This window comes from Biomphalaria glabrata, chromosome 6 (assembly GCF_947242115.1).
Source record: "Biomphalaria glabrata chromosome 6, xgBioGlab47.1, whole genome shotgun sequence".
Classification (NCBI taxonomy): domain Eukaryota; kingdom Metazoa; phylum Mollusca; class Gastropoda; family Planorbidae; genus Biomphalaria; species Biomphalaria glabrata.
This window is the reverse complement of record NC_074716.1, coordinates 23,872,129-23,894,187: the sequence shown is the minus strand read 5'-3', so window position 1 is coordinate 23,894,187 and position 22,059 is coordinate 23,872,129. Positions and strand designations below refer to the sequence as shown.

Sequence of the window (22,059 nt, the reverse complement as noted above, 5' to 3'; positions counted from 1 at the left end):
CGTTAAAAAAATGAAGATTGTTATATCCTCTCCTCTCTAGTAGCACAGCAGCATTGGCACATTTGGCAGAGGTTAAATGCAGGACCATTTATCATATTGCAGATTGCATACCTTATGATGAGGCAGTCATCTATGTTCTTGTAATAAAGATTGACTGCTATTGCCTTGACTTATTGGATATGAGGACAGATTTTTTTTTTTCATCTAAAGGTAGCAGGGCTGTTGATAGCAGCACTACAGGAATTAACACATTTGTCTTTTAAGTCCAGGACAGATAAAATACAACCTAATATTTCAATTGCTACCAGAGCTTTATAGGTCTAGACTTTTTTCCAAAACTTTCTCAGCTGATGTCAGGTACATGTGAAAATGTGAGCAAACGCATCTTTCTTAATGTGTACCCTATACAGCTTTTTCATAAATTCATGGCTTTTGATAATTTTGATTCCTTAAATCATTATATTTTTTGATTTACAAAAATTGCATACACATTAGAACACTGACAACGTTTAATAAAATCAATATAATGTGTTAACAAAGTGCTTTTGGGTTAATCTTTTACTGTTTATTTCTATCATATTTAACATCAGACTTGTATACCTTTATTTGTATGCTATATAGTCTAGCTTACCTCATCTTCTTTTCTGTCCACTCCAGCCAAAAACAAAATGTAACAAATGATAAGACACACACACAGATTTAGATGTAGCAAGGAACGATCACCTTTTACATGCCTATAATAAAACAGAGATTTTCAATAATAATTGCAATAATTTAAAATAGTTAAGAATCAAATACACACAACATTTTTTGTGTGCCCTAATCTTTAATCATTATAAAAATTTTGAAAAAAATATAATAAAATACAATATGGTTACCATTACTACTAAAGTGACACTTACTTCCACACAACCAAATAGACAATAATTGTTACTACCAGACAAAATATTGAAATACCGCAGCCTATGGTTGAAATAATACTCAATGCCAGGCTGCTTTCTGGCTGAAAAAAAAAAGAACAAACTACTTTAGAACTTGAACACAAAACAACAAAAAAAAACAACTGACTTATAAGAAATAATTTAAAAAAAATTAAATTTGCATTATGTTACTATGAAATGTATTTTGATTTTATACTGTATAGATTAGATTTGTTCTGTTACCTCTAATTCAAAAGGGCTCATTAAAATTGCAAAATTTGTCAAGTGATTACAGGAACAATCAAATGTATTGTTGATACTACTCTCCAAAGTGCACCCATATGAAGACCACAGACCTAGCTCACTAATTAAAATATAAACACACATTTTTAATATAGTATTTATTAATACACATCCAATAGTTAGTAAAAATTTTTTTAATCATTAATCACTATTTTTAAAAATGGGCATTATGTGACCCAAATATTTCCTTCAATACAAGAACCTTACATGAAAACTTACTTGAATGTACTAAATGCTGTATTTAAAAATCCACAATTTGCTTTTAAATTTGTTGAGATCTAAGCAAAGAAATTAATTATAAGTATGAACTAATTTCACAATTAGATTACACATTGCTCTATTTATTTCTAATCAGGCTCACTGCAAAACACTGCACTCCTCCACATTAACAACTCAAGAACTTGACAACATGGGCACGAAAATAGCATTATACTTTAATAACTAATAAATCAACAGCCATTACAATACAATTAGAAACCAAATACACTGACTATACATATACTTTACTCACTGTATCCACCAACCTTGCTGTACTAAACTGTCCCAGACCAAATTGTCTGGACTGTGTCACATGTCAGATAATCACACACACACTTCTACATCTACTCAGGTTACCATCATAGTAATAACAGATATAATACAAGTTTCAGCTTTTTTTACATTTTGTCACAACTATCATTCAACTAGGGGGCACTGTGGCTGAGTGGTTAAGTGCTTGGCTTTCGAACCTGGGGTTCTGGGTTTGAATCTCAAAGAAGACTGTAATTTTGAATTCCAGGATTTTAAGGGCGCCCCTGAGTCCACCCAACTCTAATGGGTACCTGACTTCAGTTGGGGAAAATAAAGGCTGTTGGTTGTTGTGTTGGCCACATAACAATCTGCTCGTTAACCATTGGCCAAATAAACAGAAGACCTTAACATCATCTGCCCTATAGATCACAAAATCTGAAAGGGGTTCTTTACTTTTTTACTTTATTATCAATCAACTAATTAATTAATTAAAGATGGTATTGTAAAAACACTATTTTAAAACTCATTTTTACACTTGTATGTATGAATATGTGTACACAAACAGATAATATCAGCAATATATTAAAAAAATAATTTTTTGAAACACTTACATTTTTAACTTGAAATGAGAGCTTGAGATCTTTTTTAATGGTTTCAGTTCTTAGCACAGAAAATGTTATGATAGTTGATGCTAAATTTAGAAAAGCAGTTTCATTAAATCTGTAAAAGAAATAAAAAGAATTGAAACAGTATAATATATATATATATATATATTCTTGAGTTTTTATTTTATTTTAAAATACTTAATTTTTATAGTAAATTAAAAGCTTTTATGGAATTTCCAGAATCAAACAAGGTAATAGGGTTGTGGAAGAATTTTTTGTATAAGTCTTAAAAAAATTAGAACAAAAAAGCTATTTAATTTAGCCCATACTAGAAATAGGATCTCTCAACTAGAACAACAGTGAAAACTCTCAATTAACAAAAGTAGCACCATTCATGAATTCAATTTAACTTTATAGACAACTCTAAATGACAATATTAATGATTAATTACACATAAAACTCAAAAACAAAATTTATTATTACAAAAATCTAATTTAGTAAATACCCAGACAGATGACCTTAACATCATCTGCCCCATAGATCGCAAGGTCTGAAAGGGGAAACTTTACAATAAATACCCAGAAAGACACATATGATAAAGAAACGTTTCTTCAAGTCATACAAACCCATACAGGAACAGTTTTCAAGCAATTAATCTCCTTATTACAATCCCAAAGTAGTAAAGGTGGATCTAAGGTTAGAAAACCAAAATCTAGGAAAAGCTATTTTTTTACATTTATTTTTTGCTTTTAGAAAATTTATTATATGTCTAATAAGGTTAAAAGAAATGCAAATTCGGAATCCAATATGGCCACTTCAAGGCTAAAATATAGTAATAGCAAAATAAAATGTACAACTTTTTTAAAACTAAGTATTTTCTAAAGAAATTTGTTAGTCTGTTAGAACTAAGGCTGCTGCAGTGGCTCATCTAAAATAAATTATGTCTGACTATTTTTAATTTGTTCGTGATGATGTCAAATAGGTCCCTGAAATTTAGTTTTTTTCATTGAGGCTATAAAGTTATTCACATTGAATTATATGTAGATATAAAATGATGTTAAAGTCTTAAGCTGAGCCAATAGATGATATAATAAGGCTTAATTGTACAATGTCTCATAGATTTTTAACTAAATCTTTTTGAGTTATGAACTTTTTCGTGTTAAGAAAAATGTGAAAACAAGTTTCAAGAAAATCGAAACAACTGAAAAATTGCTTGTCATGAATGAAAAATGCCACATATTGTCCTCTGATACATAAAAAACACTCTCTATCTAATCTGCTCAATTAACAGATTTAGTTTGCTTGTATTAAACATATTATTGAATATTTTTTTGTGTCATATCACAATTATCATATATATATATAAAATATCTTTAAACATCTATCAAGGACTTTGATTAAGATCATTAAAAAAGGATATTCCAGTTGCTGCATTATTAAAGAGCTTAATTTTTAGTAAGTATCCTGAATACACATTATGTATTATTATTAGTATGTACTTACTTGTACTGAATATCAATTTCACAAAGAAAAGAAAGTATGGACTCACAGATTCTGTAGAGTTTTATTGATTTGAAATTTGTCAACAACATCTTTGTAATGAACAACAGCATATTTTATTTCACCAGCACCTACAAATAATTTTTTTTTGCATGTAAAATTTTATATGTTTTCTTTATGGCAAACAGAAAGAGTTAATTTTAAAATACTATGTGTTTGAAGTGTAGACTGTGTTTGAAGTGTAGACTGAGTTTGTTCTAGTCCTTCACTGCACTTACACCAAATATTATCTCTACTTGATCTTGTACATAACAAGATTTCCCAACATTGCAAACTTTATAAACATATAAAAAGTTCACCATCAGTATGAATTTCTGATACTTATTTTACAGATCATGTTAATTTATACATTATGATTCAAATGATATATTCGATAACTATTATGATCAGCTTAATGTCTTTTTCAGATACAGTGATACTTTTTTTAAAGTAAAGTGAAAAATACATTATTTTAGTATTATTTTACAAAACCTGAAATGAAAGTAATCTTATCTAATCTTAAAAAAGAGGCATGATAGTATATTCATGTACCAATAACCAAATCAAATGCTTTGAACTGTCATAACGTCTTACCTGAAAAAGCCTCCTTTGATAAAAATAATTTGGTTGTCAAGTCATTTGAATTAGCTGGATCATTTGGTTTTGGAAAAACTATGTCATCTACACTGATGGCTCTCACAATATCTAAAAGATTAACTTTGAAGTGAGCCTTATTTAAAAAATTACAGTCTAAATATAATAAATAAATATTCTCTTGGAATAAATTAGTTTAATAACTTGTTTAATAACTTGTGCTTTTTCACAGTATCAGGAATACCAAATAGAAAATAACAAAAGCCCCAGTGAATCTATGATGTCTTTGTGATGATAAAAAAACCTAAAATTAACATTAAGAGGAAGTTGTTTTTTTATGCCTTAATATCCTAACTTTTAAAAATGTCCTTTTTAACCCAAGTCTGAGGTGGTCCTCTTTGTTGCCTATAATCTTACAGGAAACATTCTCACAATTTTGTAGAACTTGTTTACCCTAACTCTAGGAAGTCTAAGCTATAAGAGCAAGGTGAAAGAGATATGAGGCACATGCCAACTTTATTATGGGGTTACAGTGACAAGCAATACATGTCAGAAAATCAGTTTTGTAGGCCTATATAATAAAACATATAGTGTTGATGTTCCTTGGCAGTATTCCTATGCTACTACTTTTTGTTAGATGTAGTTCAATTTTACCAAATGCACTAACACCATTAGAATTTAATTGTGGGTGAGAATAATGGAAATTGATTGCCATTGCAAAAGTGTGTTTAATATTTTTTTTACCATTGATATCACTTTTGATCAATCAGCAAGTATGAATAAATGCAGCAATATGTAGCTATATTGAATTAGATAAGATTTACATACAAGTATGGAGGCCTGTTAGCTGAGTGGTAAAGTGCTTTATAGGTTTCTGAACCAGGGGTCCCAGGTTGGAATCCTGGTGAAGACTGGGATTTTTAATTTTGGGATATTTAGGCGTCTCTGAGTTCACTCAGCTATAATGGGTACCTGACATTAGTTGGGGAAAAGTAAAGGTGGTTAGTCGTTGTGCTGGCCACATGACCCCTTTGTTAACTGTAGGCCACAGAAACAGATAACCTTTACACCATCTGCCCTATAGATCACAAGGTCTGAAAGGGGAACTTTACTTTACTTTTACATACAAGTACAATCTAAGCAAAAATATGGGCAATACCATATTACTGTGGAGAGCAAATGTACACACTTTACTTTTACATACAAGTACAATCTAAGCAAAAATATAGGCAATACCATATTACTGTGGAGAACAAATGTGCAATAATCCTTTGAAGTCAGCATAATACTTTAATTTTTTTCAATGGCATATGACACCTTCTATTAAAATATTGAATTTTACATGTTAAGAAAATTTGCTTAAAAAAAAAAAGAAAAATTTACCTAAAGTACTTGTCAAAATCAAAGAATCATTTGTTATGGTAGATAAACTATTGTTTGAGAAAAAATCCACCAAATAAATAATAGCTGATCCTGTTGTTTGATACTGGTTGAGTAAGTCAGTCCAAATATCTTGGTATGCTGATAGAAGAGTATTTGATATGGTAGCTATTTTCTGAAGAATAAACAAAAATCAAATAATTTGCACATGTTTAACTTAATATGAAATCATTCACTAATAAGGCTCCAGACTTACAAAATAACATTGTACCCTTGATTAATTAGCTATACTCCTTTGCTATGTTCAAACATGATTTTCACTGTCTCAATGGCTTTCTCTTTCATCTGCTTATGCATCACACCCACTTGGTACTAAGAGTCCTCGCTGCAACAATTTTTTTTCAGAAGAAAAGATTGTTTCTAATCTCAGGCTAGCCATGTTGAGTGTTTTGAGAGTATATGGGGACATACTCAGTGTCTTGAAGTGACTTACTTTTGTTCCAAAATGCTACATTCAACATTTAGCTTATGTAATTTCTTGTCACTTGCTTTCTCGATAGGTTTCAGATAGGTATAGTATGTTTGGACAGTAAACTTAATCATTTTTGCCTTATACAGTAATGTTCTTGTTAGGAACTGCTTTGATCCAGTTAATGTTCTTCTTTTCTCATGTAACTTATTTAGTTAGTTCACATCTGTTTGTTTTAAACAAATGTAAGAAAACATATATAAACATCTTTTATTCTACTACATTTAATCAAATTCTTGACAGATTTAGCCAGAGAGTAATAATAGGAAGTCAGGGAGATAGAAGTGAGGGAGGAATAAAAAATAGAGAGAGAGAAAAAAAGCAAAATGGAGAAGACAATATCATCAAATTTGACTTCAAATGGATATGGATGGTGAATTTTATGGGGCTTCAAAAAATCTATTCAGAAAGTTAGAAAATCTTTTATCAGTCAGACATACAGAAACTAGGATTTCCTATTCTAAAGCTAAACAAAAACTTAGATAAAAAGGACCAAGGAAGTGGTACCAAAAGAGATTCTAGGGCTAGGAAATGATGACAAGGTAAGAGACATCTTTAACTCACAACAGCTGTCAAAGTTTAAAATGTTATGATCTGACAGAGACTTCCATCTCATGGAGTCAGCTGCTCAAACACTTAAGACATTCTGAAAACTTGTCAAAATGGTCACCCTTTAAAAAAACCTACATGGTTTATTTCTATATAATTGAAAATGTGATGTGTGTTGCTCTCTTCTATTTAGCCTCTAGCCTAAAAGTTGTCATTTCCTATCTAGCTCTTTTGGATCAAGATTACTACCCTCAAAATAAAACTTTTTCAAATTCTACCTGTTATGTACCCTAACAACCAAGCAGGATGTTTTGGCAGTTAAGTTGTATTAGTGAGGGAGAGTTAAGCGCAAAATATTTTAGCCACATTATATATGTTCATTTTATTATGTCTTTTAAAATAATGATACATAGCTATAATTTGTTAGTGTGTTTATGTTCAAACATATTTTTATGTCCAAAATTAACTTAGAAATCAACCTCTCTAAGTCATATCTGAAAAGTTGAAACCTATAGTGATGTCAACTAAAACTTAGTGTGCTTACATGTAAAATGTCATCAGAAACAGTCACGTTGCTCTTCTCCACAAGTGTGCTGATATCCTGAAGAACATTGACTGTTTGCTTGATGTCTCCAGATAACTCAGGAACTTGATTTGTAAAGGTACTGTTCAGATCAATAACTATATCAAGAATTTGTTGCTTGATTTCTTCTGTTGTAAAGCTTTCTTGATTAGCAACTATCTCTTTTGTCTATAATAATGGACGAAAACACCCTTTTTTCATTCATGTTAACCTTGCAACAATTTTTAGCAATATAAGCTAGATATAAAGTGGTAAATCTAAAAACTTTGTATTTTCAATTTAAATTGCTTTTAAAGAGCTTCAACATAACTAATATATTTTATTACTTATATTATAAGCGCAAAATACCACTGAATGACTGATTGATCAAGAAATTTCATCCACTGTCATGCAGATTTGAATGAAATTTCAGCTCGTAAGCAATCACTAAGAAATGGTTTTGACAGATTCACAACTTGACCACTACAATTCATGAAAAACCGCAAGCTTTCTATCAAACTTTTGTATTTTATTTTATGTGGGATGTGTAGCCAAGAGGCTAAGTATGCTTGAGCTTATCTTGGCTACCTATCAAGGGGGCTTGAGCAGAGTTATGTTTATTAAGTCGCTAAAGGCAGCACAGAAACAAATGAGTTTGGACCATAGTGAGCTCTGACCATGCGTATAGCATGCTATATAAAAACTTTAAAAAAAAAAAAACAGCTTTACCTTATTTGTGATAGTTTTTAAGCTTTGCCGTACACAATGAATAAAGCTGAAATCTTCCCATGTCTTGTTTTCATTGCAAAATCGTAGAATATAACCTAAAAAAAACAAAGGGTAAAAACATCAAATAAACATATTGTTATAAACCTGGTGGTGGCACAGATGGGGGTAGTGGTGTGTGTGTAGTCAGCCGACGCAAATCGCCCCAGGCCAGCGCTAGACGAGCGGTCAACCGTGACGAGTTACGACGGTCAGCCGAGACAAGTATCAACATGAAGGTTCGAGTAGGATAGTCGTCGTGAACAGAGCTCAGGAGCGTCACGAGGGATGTAGTCATATGACCACCCCGAATAGTCGAGCGACGTTCTGCCCGGTTCTAGAAGGCCAGCAGGGACCCTATATAAAGAGCGAAGGTATCAGAGACGAGGGAGACACAACTTCTCGAGCTACGGTTCGTTACGACGGCTCAGTACAAGTCCGAGAAGAGACAGAGAGACCAGTGCAAGAGTTGATACGGTGGTACGGTGTTAACGGAGAGATATTTGTACAGCCTTGTGTTACGTGCTGCCAATTGTACAGTATTGGCTGTTATTTATTCAACCATTAAAGTGTTACGTTACTTTGGAGCCCTGAGTTGTCAAGTTCCTTACGTTGGTGGTGTATGGTGCAGTTTGCAGACAGCCTGGATAGCGAGATTCGTAACAATATTCTTGCAATTATATTTGAGCTTTAATTATTGTGTAAGGCAAAGGTTAACAACTGTCACAAAAAAGGTAAAGCATCTAAATGACATAAATGTAGTTAACTATGCAACCACAGTAGAGTAATCACTGAGATTGACTTGATATTGATGGTTCTAATACTGGCATGGATTGCACTTAGCAACATTTTTTTTTTTAAATATCCTACTTTGCCAAGAAAAAGGCATTCTATAGAATAACTAATGCTTGTTCAAGCAAAGTATTTTTATGGTTCTCAGACTTGTGAACAAAAAAAGTAGCAGAAGAAATAAATTTACATATTCACATATTACCAGTAATGTTAAGTCCTGAAAAAGTCAGTAATTTGTAGTTAATTGTTAAAAATACTACTTGCATATTCTTTTAAGAAACTAAATAGAAACATACAATCCACTAAGAACTTAAAATGTTGATGCATCTTTAAATTTCTATGTGTAGACTTGTTGGTTCCACGATAAAATAGCGTGAACTAAACAGTCATTTTGCAAGAAAGATACTGTAAAATATGTATAGAGCCAATATTTTTTTTTAAATTTTAATGTTATCATTATTTTTTAGTCATTTAAAGGAAACACTATCGATATCTTAAAATATAAATATGCAAACATTATGTTGAAATTCTAATAAGCTAAAATGTATAATTTCAAAATATATACATTTATTTGAATTCCAAAAAGAGCACTTCAAAAACTAGCAAAGATAGTTCCATGATTGTCAGATTTACACACTGTTCAAGAATTTACAATTGTTGATTTTTCTCATGGATAAGAATGTGCGGTAATAATAGGAAGGCAGGGTTTAAATTCTTTTCTCATGAATAGTATGCTTGGGAGAGAAAGGATTTAGGCCCCTAATCCAAATAGACACTCCTGAACTTTAATATCTATGTGAAGGTGTTAGACAAAGATGGACAAGAAATAGCAAAATTAATGATTGAATTGGTCAAGCACAGCCTGAGATGAAAGAAAAATTTGACGGTTTAAGAAATATGATTGCCATCTTAACTAAGTTTGCCAATGTTGCGGCAAAAGATGCCCTAGTTTAATCAAAGAGAGATGCGCTGATAATCAAGATTTCTGATTATACTATAACACACATGTGTAACACACACATCATCATATACCTAACCCTTGAACAGGGTCACCACATTTCAAAAACATATTTCTTTAAGAAAGTTGTGCATTTTAAACATTGGTAAATAAGAGAATGAGATAACTTTTTTAAAGTACTCTCTTTCTCTTTTACTTTTAGATCTTTTAATATTGAAGAAAATAGAGACCTCAACAAAAATGCTGCACAGGACCTTCACTTACTAAAATCTGGTACTTTTATACACATCACATATAAGTCTGCGCTATTTTGTCTTGTGCTCTATTTTATAGATGCTACTTTGTCTGCATCACCAGATTTGTTAATATATATTTTTTGCTGATTATTACTACTTTTAAAATTATTATTTGATGTTTTAAAGAATTTATTTGATGATCTGAAAAAAATAAGCTTATAAAAGACACTTGAAAAGTATCTTTAATCTTAGTACATTCTATATTTCTATTTCACCAGAGTATAGTTTGTTTTTAATATCTTTCTAGACAGCATAAAATAATTCTAGTTATTCTATAGATTTATTTTCTACTTTGTCTGAAGTGAAATCATTTGAAAACTTTTATTCATGAAGATTGAAAGAGAAGACAAAGTTTACCTTCATAGTTTACTGGACAAGCAGCAGTAAAGTTGGAACCAGCTAGAGTGTAATTAAATGTAACACCTTGTTCTCGCTTCTCTTCACAGCTGTAATCTACACAGAAACATATATTATTTCATTGGTTGAACAAGATATTCAGTTTATTACATGAATGTATGAGTAAATGTGAGCCCCAATGGTCTAACAGACTAAGGCAGGGATGGGCAACCTTTTTCTATCAAGTGCAGCATAAAATAATTGGGACACATACATTTACTTGACTTAAGTTGGGGAAAGTAAAGGTGATTAGTCATTGTGCTGGCCACAAGACACCCTGACTGTTAACTGTTGGCCAAAGAAAAGATGCCCCATAATTCACAAGGCCTGAAAGGGAGTACTACTTACAACTTAGAAAAATATGATAGCTAACTATGTATAATGTCTTTTAGTTCATATTTATACTGTATTATACATTTACAATTTAATTTGTGTACACCCCCAATTAAGGAATGAGAACAGGAGTTAGCAATTTCTGAAAATTATTTTATATTCTTTTATTTTTTCATTGTCTTTTATTACATCACAACATTTCACCACAAATTTACAGTTGTACTTAATGTGAAGTATTTAACTGTTTACACTCATGGATAATGTTCCTTAACTAGCTTACTGGTTGTTATCCTCATCACTGCTTTCAAACAAGAAAATGCTTGTTCACAGATGCATGTGAACCCAAATAATGTGAAAGTTTAGCAGCAAAGGTTTTGTAAGTGTGGAAATGCAATGGAATATCTGTTAGAAAAGATTTAAACTTGCACTTATATTTCATGTGCAAACAACTCATTGCAATACTGTGGATGGGAAACATGATCTCTGTCTTCCACGCTTCATTAGAAATATATATATATATATATATATATATCCTCCTTTGCAGTCAAAGATTGACACATTTCTCATTTTGTATGAACATGAGGATGACTATCAAGTCTAGTTCTCACTTTAAAAAGCTGGCCACATGCAAGGCATGAGTAGGTTTGGTTTGTAGCAGAGAGACCTGCTTCTTCTCTCAGCTTTTTGGTGGTTCAGCAGTCTTTCATGCTGACCACTATCCATAGTTTCTATCTCTTGACCCAGACTTTCATGGCTTAATGTTATGAGGAGCAATTGAGAGCTAGAGCTTTCCAGCCATAAAGGTCAGTATCACATTCCTTGAAGGAGCTATTAAGGATGTCTATTTAGCGCTTGTATTGACCCAACCCCTCCCCCCCCCCCCCCCGGGAACATTTTCCTTTTCCCATAAAGAAGTGGTTTGGAACGGTGATTGTCTGGCATGCGGACTGTGGAGGAGTGGCCAGCGTATTGTAATTTGCCCACCCCTGGACTAATGGATAGGTGAAGGTGAGGAGTTGGTGCTATTTAGCTTAAACAATTTTTTTCTTCTGCTAATTACTAATTTCAATATTTATATGGTACTAAGAAATGATTATAAATTAGAAATGTTCAAAATTTCAAAATTCTTTTAACAATCATTTCTAAAAATTTTCTAGAAGAAGTAGTTACACAAATCAACATAAGTACATAAATCATTAACATTGTAAATGTCATTTAGTTAATAATCTGGTTTACAATGAATAAAGTATATTTTTCTTACCAGTGATGACATGAATGTAGTTAACTAGGACCACTGTAGAGATATCACTGATATTGACTGTGATATTGATGGTTTTCACACTGGCAGGGATTGTATTAAGCAAGTAAATATCACCATTCTCTGTAATATTCACTAGATCTGGCTCTGAGAACAAATAATAGAATCTTTTACAATAAATTAAAACTAAATAAAGCCAATCCTTAAAATATTTAAAGTATGATTATATTATATTACAAAACTTAAAAAAACAGTACTAAGTTTTGAAAATAAAGAAATTTGGACAAACCTGCCTTTACTTTGTATGTCAACCTTGTGAAGGCAGGTGTTACATCACTATCATGGCATGAGACTTGTGACAAATTGGACTTTGATGGTGTTGATGAGTTGATGGGCTTTATATTAACTATAGCACAATTTGGAGGTTCATTGACATCTTCTATAACAACAGTGAACAGTGCTAGGCTACTCAGATTAGTCAAAGTGTCTGTGGCCTGAACGCAAAGACAAATGTTAAAGATGGTATTTAAAAAATGGAACTGGAGCTGATTCATGTGTCTACTGTTCTGTTTTTTTTTTCTTGATAGAACAGTGTGCATGTTGGGGGTAACTGGATGTGTGGATGATTTGTATAAACTGCTAGGCTATCTATTAAGATAGATGTGCTTTGCAAAAGTAATTCTTTACAAAAGGGACAATAGTTATTTGCATAAGTTCATTTCTTTTCTTACATTTTTTATGGTCTTCAATGTATAAACTTGATACATTATCATTACTAACATTCAACAAAAAATCTGAAAATGTGTAAACAGAAGTCTAAACCAGAATATGATTCAAAACAAGCAGCACTAAAGTGTCCTTCAGTCTTCTGAAAACACAGTAATGGTCTCCTGCATTGAGGAACCTTCGAACTAGACTAGGGGTGAAGAGCTCATTGTCCACCCCTGTCCACTGAGAGAAATCCTTCTCAGTGGTCATAGGTTTGTATGGGAATAGCTCTAATTCTAAATTGACTTCACCTAAGGTAGTGAGATTCTCTTAAGAGCTAATATAGTTATTTTTAATTCATTTCCAAAATTCTTAGGTGTATAAGGTAGAGTTTAATTAGTTTTTATTTCTATTAAGTTTATATCAACTCACTCTGTCTGTCTTAGACAATTTTTGTACATGTTATTTCTCTCACACCCATTCTTGTATCAAGTTGAAACATTAAACAATTATTTTTCTACCTAACAGAACATAAATCAATAAATAAAATTAACCAAGCACTTAATTAATTATTGGTAATTATTGGTAATTTATTGCTTGGTTTGGTTTGAAAAAAAGGGAAAAAATTGCTACTTATTGAGAGATGTGGCAGCATTGTGTAGTTATTCCCATTTACAAGATTTTGTACATGTTTTTTTTTCCCACTTCCCAATCTCTGATCAAGTGGAAATGTTGCATTATTATTTATAGTTGATGACATTACAACAATCAATAAATTAACCAATTAGATAAACAATTAGTGCTAATACATTAATGTTTTTTTTATATAGAAAAAAAGGAGCTTATTCATGCAGCATTGAGATATGTCAGAATTTATTTTTCCTTAGATAAACTTTGTTTTTTAAAATAAGATTTTTATGTTTGGCTTATTTATCTTTTCATCGAAGAAGTAAGAACAATACTTGTATAAAATTGTCACCAACCTTAATAGTGAGATTTAAAGATCCAACGAGTGAATTTGGTATGTCAGAAACAGATAGAATTATTCCTCTTTGATTTATTGTAAAATATACATCTGCCTCAAGACCATCTGTAAAATATTACTAAAAAGTTCATTTGTAAGTTCACAGTTTAAAGAAAAATTGAATAGTAGAAATATAGTTAAAACTATATTGAATAGTAGAAATATAGTTAAAACTATATGTTAAGCTACAAGGTGGCAACACAGACTAGTAAAGTAGAGAATCAAGCAATGACATAATGTTAACTCAACATGTTATAGTATTTGCCTAGGATCAAAGAAGTCCTTTAAATATTTTTATTTATTTTATGATTTAAACAAATTATTTTTCATTCAAAACCTTAAGACCATTCTAAAGATTGTTACAGGTGCTCTGTCTTCCCTATTGTCATTAGGGCATTATATGGGCTGCCACAATCATACAGGAAAACCAATGACTTAGGAGAGTTTTAAGTCTTTGATTAACATGCAGGACTAGATTGACACATGAATATGTGTGGGGCATAATTATCTTCTCTTTTGAACTAACATCTGTAATATTTTAAGATAAGACATAACTAGATGCATAATGATCTACCTAACCAGGAGTATTCTAAAAACTATCCAGGAGTCTTATGACCTATCTAACCAGTTACATTAAAATTTCAGTAAAAAGTCTTGGAGTAATACAACTCACAAACTTTTAAAACTCATCTGCTTTGATCACTCTGATCTTAGATGTAGCCTGGTTTCATGTGCATATGGAGTGACAGAGAAAGATAAAATAGATGGTTATAAGATAAGATGAGTATTTTTTCTTTTTTAGATCTAATAGGATCATTAAAAAAAATATTTTCTTAAAACTTAAGTTTGACTTACTAGCTGTAGAATTCACAAGAGAGTACTGCAGTGGCTGAAGACTATCAGAAGTTGCTGACACATTTAGTATATATGAATCTCTGGAAATATTTTGAAGGATGTGAACTATAGCATTTGTAAACTTTGGTGGATTGTAAACAAGAACTGTTACATTTTGAACAGTTGATTTCCCAGTTACAATAAGGGAGTTTGAAATCTGAAATGTAATCTATAAATTTCTTTTTATATTAGTTTGAAATTCATATGCATGTGTCAAACAATTTAATTAATTTAAGAAATCTTATTAAAGTAAACAATGATAAGTGATAACATTGAAAAATATTCCATTGATTTCTCTATTAGGACTAAATTTAAAAAAAAATACTTTAGAAGAATTAAAAATATACTATGAATATAGTGTCACTATTAGAACAGAGGATGGTACTAACATTACACTTTGAAGCTCGGTATGTTAATAAAGAAATATTTGCCACTAGAACATTCAAACTTGTCTTGGTAATAAAAGGACTGAGAATATCTGGACAATCTATGTATGACTGGTAACTCAAGTTGTACATAGTGGCTGGATTAGAGATGTCACATGTCACATTAATACTCTCACTTCTATGTGTCTCCCACAAGACTATGACATTTTTTGATGACATACAGAAGGGGGGAAAATCATCTGTGATGAACAAAAATGTTGTATGTTTAATTATTTTTTCAAGAAAGAAAAAATTTGGTATTAAAAAATAAATTCTTTAAATATTAAATAAAACTTATGTCAATATCATGGAGAATGTAAATCATAAAGGTATATAAGTTGGTATTAACAAACAATGAAGGGCTTACTTGTAACATTAATCTTGAACTCAAAATGTTTTTCAAACTCTATGTCTCTGACTGTGACAAACACTTGAAAGCTAGTTATATTATTAGGCATATTATTGGCTAGTCTAACATATCCATTCACATCAATGGTCACTTGAACAGAACTTGGTACTTTTAGAAAGAAATCAATAGAAATTAACTTTTTAAGTGTTGCCTTTACAACTGCTAACTTTGTTATATTTCAATGAATGTTTTTACAAGAAAATAAAATAGCAATAAATAAAAAAAAAAGAAATTATGATAAACTTAAAAAAAAAAGAATAATTTAAGTGATCAAATTCTCTTGTTGAACCATTGGGGCACCACACAATATCTGTTGTACTATTTTAATCTTTTGTGACTTATATACAATGATGTTTATTCTTAAAAATTGAATATCAGAATGTTGTAAAAGTAGTCTTCAGTATAACTTTATTTGCATTAGACTGCTTTCATCAACATCAACAAAATCTTTTTGTTTGGAATTGAAAAGCTCAACTTTTAAAGTTTAATGTTAATTACTTTATTATTCTTATACAAAATTAGCACTAAAATTATTAGTAGATTACTTTTAAAAAAAAGAACCCTTTATTAAATAATTATTTTTTTAGATAAGATTCAGGTAGTATTAACAATTGGAATGATTACACTTTTATGTTTATCATGACATTTTAACCAATTGCTTTGCTACACTCCTAGAATTTTAAATATAAAAATATTTATTACTTTTACCAAAGTATTGACTTACCTGTTTGAACACTGTAGTTTAATCTTTTGAAATTATCATTAATGTCAGGGTCAGTGCAATTTATTATGGCAATACTTGTATTTGAATTGCTAGATAAAGATGACATATTGAAAGATGGTACATAGTTCAAAGTGCAGTCTGGGGGCTCATTAATGTCCACAACAGTTACTTGAATAATGGAAACATCAGATTGATTTGTCTGTGTGTCTATCACCTGATCATAGAGTTGATAGTTTGAAGGTCAAGAATACAAGCGCTCATCTATTGAAATGTCATTACCTACTTTTCAAATACATACCTGCAATGTGAGATTGAATGTTGACACTAAACTGTTTGGGAAAGGTTGAGCAGCCTGTAGATTACCTTCACTATCTACAGTGAAGTAGCTACTTGGATTGATCCCTGTTGGAAAAGTAAGTAAACTTTAAGCACTAATGTGAATTGAAAAAAGAAGGCCAAAACATTTAGCCATTCAACCAAATAAAACCTAATTCTTTAAAAATTAGAAAACCAATTAAATTTTTTAGTTATGGTCAGGGTTTCGAGGGTTTCATATAACCACATATTTTCACAGTTCTAGACTAAAACTTTTATTTAGAAGAAACCTATTTTAATTGAACAACTCTGTTGGGGCTGGTATGGCGAGAGTGAATATTTTATTTCTATTTATATTCTGGAATGATAGTTATATCCCTTATATTCTCATGTGTTATGAACTGAATGTTTTAGTTTTCCTTGAATATGAGATAGAGTGCGATAGTCAGTGGGGTCTTGTTCCCAGTCCAGAGAGGTTGGACAGTTGTTTCGTGGACTGGTGTTTGTGCGGTTAATACTTTATAAGAGTGTTGCTATCATGTATTTTTTAGGATATTAAAGTTATTATTATTTTCCTGGATAGCTGAAGTTTCGTGTGGAATTTATTAGTAGTAATTAATTGTTCGTATGTAACCTCTAACAAGCCAAGAAAAGAGCCTGACAAACTCATGTTATATGTCTTTAGCTCTTTCTTTTTTAATCCTTTCAATGAATCAGTTTGAAAATGTATTGATATTAGCAATTCCTAATTGTAGGCTATTATAAGCAATATGGAACTCTTATATGATAACCATTTTCTCTTGTTATTAAGAACTTTTCCTAAAACTAACACATTAACAAAAAGGAATTAAATTAATACTATTTATTATTAATTAAAAATAATTATTTGTACATTCTAGTAAAAACAATTGGAGCTGTTTTGCATTATAATTAAGAGAAAAGTGTTAGGCTATTTTTATGTAATGCATGTATCTCCACCATCAAGCTCGGGTGAGAAAGGAGAAGGGTTTGGCATGGGGCTAGTGACCCCACCCTGTAAAGTCTCAATTGCTACAGAAATGACAAACTTAAAACATAGAGATAAATTTACATTCGACAAGAGTGTACAACACCTGATGATGGTGTTGGACCAAATCCTACAGGATGTCCAATGCTGATACATTACAAGCCCTACAATGCAAAGAAGTTGACCCTAATTAGTACACGGAACATAAGAACCATGAACCAATGCAGTAAACAGGCCCAGACACTAGGTGGGAAGAAGCTTAAGACATTGCTAGTGACAGATCTTTATGGAGACAGCTTGCCACCCCAATGTGCCAAACAGCATTGGAGGATCTAAGTCTGATTATCTTAAAAAAGTTACAGTTTTTAGAAAAGATTTTGTTTTGCATGTCACAATATCTTTTATACTAAGGATTCTACCTAAAGCACTACTATTCAAGTAAAACTTCAATGCTGATAGCACTTGATCTGTAATAATAGATGCATTCCATATCCTTTCTCCAGCAGTGACATTCTGGGATACTGTCAAGGGTACATACTGGGATGAAAACTTTGGTGGGTTGAAGACATATATTGTTATCTCATTTGTAACTGGAAGACTATTCACACTTAAGTTAACTGTCATCTAAAAAAAACAAATATATTTAGTGGAATTATGCTGTTGACAAATAAATCATATTTAAAAAAGAAAAAAAAAGAACAAAATAGGAGTCACAAAGACAGCTGTTTTTCCATGGCCAATAACCAACAAGAAATACAATGAGATGATAGAGAAAAGATTTGCACAACCTTATGCCATGTTTAAACATCCTCACAAATATATGTTTCTCATCGAAGCTGGACTAACTTCACTTGGACTCAAAACAAAGGACATTTTGAATAAAATACCATCTAATATTAAGTCATCATGGCCTTAAATTATTTCAGATTAAAATACACATAAAAAATGTTATTATTTTATCAATTAATGATATTGATAGTAAACAGAAAGAAAAAAAACAAAAAGATTTGTTATAAATTTAAAGTTGTTTACTCACTGTGTAGATAGAGGCGTTATATCTCAACAATGTAACATTTATTGATTTGTTGTTCAATGCAATGCTGAAGGAAAATATATTGACAGGTCTAATTTGAATTTCAGATACTATCAGCTTCTGAAATTGGCTTGAATCACTGGGTTCACATATCACTTCAATCTGTCTAGTAGTAGAAGTCTCCCATAATGCTAATGCAGCAGGAGAAAATTTACAGCTGGACACATCTAGAATGTCACCAAAGACATATTGAAACAGAGAGTTTGAGGAAATCAAAGCATTAGGACACTCTCATTGGTGATCAAATATTTATATAATAATAATAATAATAATAATAATAATAATAATCTTTATTATCCTTGTGGAAATTTGTCTAACAATTTGTGCATTACATCAAAGCAAAACATGTTACCTATAGAAAACCAAAATATACATTCACACCAGATTCACTCATAATTTACATGTGAAAAGTTTATAGCAGATCGTTAAATTTTATTTAGAGATTTGATTGCCAGGGGGACAAAATGAATGCTATCAGTGTCTTGTATCGTCCATAGTGGTTTGATGACCACTTTTGTCATTCAGGGGGCAGAGGGCTTTGCACTGGGGTTTTGTCCCTACTCATGTGGCTAGTGAGACCTATGTGAGCCCAGAATGTTTGGCTGCACAGTGGGCAGGTTAAGTCAGCTGGAGGTAGTGTTAATGGTCTCACTTTTTTTCTCTGGCACATTTCTTCTGCAAGTGTTATTTTATTGTTAGAACAATGACATATACATTTTAGCAGCTACTTAAGGCTTCTGTCTGAATTGTAGATGTTGTAAAGTAAAGTTCCCCTTTCAGACCTTGTGGTTTATAGGGCAGATGATGTAAAGGTCATCTGTTTTTGTGGCCTACAGTTAACCAGGGTGTCCTGTGGCCACTACAACGACCAAATGAAGATGTAACAAGGTAAAATTTGACTATATATATTTTGTTTTGAAAACAATCAAAATAAGGAATACCAAAAGCAGGGGAGTAAGAATAAACCTAGTCAATTATTTTTTAACACACAAAAACCTCCAAAGAAAATGAAAGTGTTTGTCTTAGGCATAGAAAATTGTGAATGTACTGTACTCTCTATAATATGTTTACTAATCATGAAAAAATGTTCTTTAATTATTTTGTTGAGTATTTCTTATGAATAAATATTCATCAATTTATCAATAAAAGAAAATGTCCTTAACTAGTGTAAAAGAAGATAGACATAAGCTCTTTATATCACTGAATTTAATTTGTATTATAAAAAAAGTAGTGTAAAAACTTACTGACTACTGCTACACTGAAGATAGAAAAGATTGTATAACTAAAATCTTGAACCTTAACTGTAATGTTAAAGGAAGTTACACTCTGAGGGACTTGATCAGTCAAGTTCACATGTCCAGACTGGTCAATGGTAACTGACACAGTGGATGGTTCTAAATTTCATGACAAGAAAAAGTGTATATATATATACCAGTATATTAAATAGCTTAACAATGAATTCTGTTTATCTTTAGTTTGTTTTTCAAATTGTTCATTAAAAAAAATGGATAGTAATTTTGAGCTATAATTACAACTGATGTCTATGTAAAAGAAAATTACCTGCTGTGACAGTGTAGTTTAATGTTGTAAAATTAATATCTCTGTCAGGATCAGTGCAATTGATGAAACCTAATATAACATTAGAAGATGAAATGTAGACAGACTTAACACTAGATGCTACAGTGCAGACAGGTGGCTCATTGGTGTCTAGAATAGTCACTTGGAGGATAGCAGTATCAGATTGATTGGTTAGGGTGTCTTTTACCTGTTGACATAGATAAGTGATTACTTATTACAGTGTTTCCCAAATTGTGTTCAAGGGTTTCGTGAGGCTTGAATAGGTGTTCCATGAACTATTGGAATAATTAACTATTCTACATGTAAATTACTTCCTAAGTAAATGCAGAAAAGAAAAAAATGATTTTATTAGTGTTATGAAGTGTGTTTATGTGTTTCTATGGTGATGGTGGGAAGAGGTTAGCGACTGGTTGTGAATGATGCAAGATAGGTGGCATTGTCATCATTGGTTTTAGTTAGGGGAGACTATTCCAGAATGAGAGACTGATAGGTTGTGTTATTGTAGTGAGTTAGATTTTGTAAAAAAATATTATTACTCAAGTCTAGTACATTTATTTTATCTCATATCAACTTGATTTCATCTATATTGAAATAAAAGTCATAAAGTATTGTTATGACTTTGCCATGCGCACCACCATCCAAGATAGTGCAGAAAGAAGGTGCGCACTATATGTGACTAAACAAGTCGGATGTTGACATTAGGAGACTAACGATTTCCGCCCAAGTCGAGAGCCAATATGGAGATGTTGTACTAAAGGCAGATGCTCTTTGTGTTTGTCACGTCTCAGTGTAAATAAATGTCAATGTCCTCGTTGAGTTGCCTCACTTAAGTGGTTTAGTTGTCTACCAGCAATTTGATGCTACTTGTCAATGACTATTAGCTCTTCTTGCTAATGAACTTTGAACTGATCTATATTTTAACTCTAATAATTTTGAAATAAAGCTACAATTAAATAATAGCTGGTAGAGTTGTCTGAATAGTACCAAAATATTTCAAAACTTAGGTTTCCTACAATCCCAAAATATAGAAACAGGCTTGACATCACACCGGATACAAGAATTCAGTTTACAATGTACCATGTTCGTCATGGACAAAATACTATCAAAGTTTTTAAAGCATCCTTTCTTCATATGCTTATAATAATTCTAAATTTAAAATATGGTTTAATAATTATTATTTATTTAAACAAATAGCAAATTATCCAATCTAAAAAAATTAGCAAAAGTATTTCTCCAAATGTGCAAAGTGTTCTGTTACAGAAAAAGTTTGGGAAATAATGACTTATTATATGAATAAGGAAATAAATTTCTTTAAAATTAGAGATTTGAAGAATTTCAACATTTTTTTATATTATTTACCTGGATTGTCAGATTGAATGACACCAAGTTGTTAGGTATTGGTTGAATTACACTCACAATACCAGTTAAACTGTCAATAGTCAAATAACTTCCATCACTGTCTGTTTATAATAAAAGAATAAAGGAATGGGAATTCACTACATACATTCAAATAGATTATGATAATTAACATGCGCTCATTTAACTATTTTACTTAAGATTTTAAAGTGAAATTGTTAACTTCTTTTTGGTAAAG

At 31.3% G+C, this 22,059-nt stretch overlaps 1 protein-coding gene across 2 annotated transcripts in view; it reads right to left on the bottom strand.

Annotated features, from left to right (window-relative positions):
- Positions 1-22,059, bottom strand: part of LOC106060537 (protocadherin Fat 4-like) — a 79,977-nt gene that overhangs the window by 20,542 nt on the left and 37,376 nt on the right. For both annotated transcript variants that reach the window (XM_056032101.1, XM_056032100.1), the window contains exons 13-36: positions 21,825-21,925; positions 20,448-20,652; positions 20,132-20,281; positions 18,831-19,054; positions 18,214-18,418; positions 16,772-16,875; positions 16,474-16,687; positions 15,708-15,857; positions 15,305-15,540; positions 14,877-15,084; positions 13,981-14,087; positions 12,579-12,783; positions 12,293-12,436; positions 10,660-10,755; positions 8,221-8,315; positions 7,474-7,680; positions 5,855-6,026; positions 4,472-4,582; positions 3,888-3,969; positions 2,345-2,453; positions 1,443-1,501; positions 1,164-1,284; positions 903-1,003; positions 632-734 (exon numbers count right to left, since the gene is read on the bottom strand). In XM_056032101.1, coding sequence (XP_055888076.1) covers positions 632-734; positions 903-1,003; positions 1,164-1,284; positions 1,443-1,501; positions 2,345-2,453; positions 3,888-3,969; positions 4,472-4,582; positions 5,855-6,026; positions 7,474-7,680; positions 8,221-8,315; positions 10,660-10,755; positions 12,293-12,436; positions 12,579-12,783; positions 13,981-14,087; positions 14,877-15,084; positions 15,305-15,540; positions 15,708-15,857; positions 16,474-16,687; positions 16,772-16,875; positions 18,214-18,418; positions 18,831-19,054; positions 20,132-20,281; positions 20,448-20,652; positions 21,825-21,925 — 3,509 coding nt within the window. The remainder of the gene's footprint in view (positions 1-631; positions 735-902; positions 1,004-1,163; positions 1,285-1,442; positions 1,502-2,344; positions 2,454-3,887; positions 3,970-4,471; positions 4,583-5,854; positions 6,027-7,473; positions 7,681-8,220; positions 8,316-10,659; positions 10,756-12,292; positions 12,437-12,578; positions 12,784-13,980; positions 14,088-14,876; positions 15,085-15,304; positions 15,541-15,707; positions 15,858-16,473; positions 16,688-16,771; positions 16,876-18,213; positions 18,419-18,830; positions 19,055-20,131; positions 20,282-20,447; positions 20,653-21,824; positions 21,926-22,059) is intronic.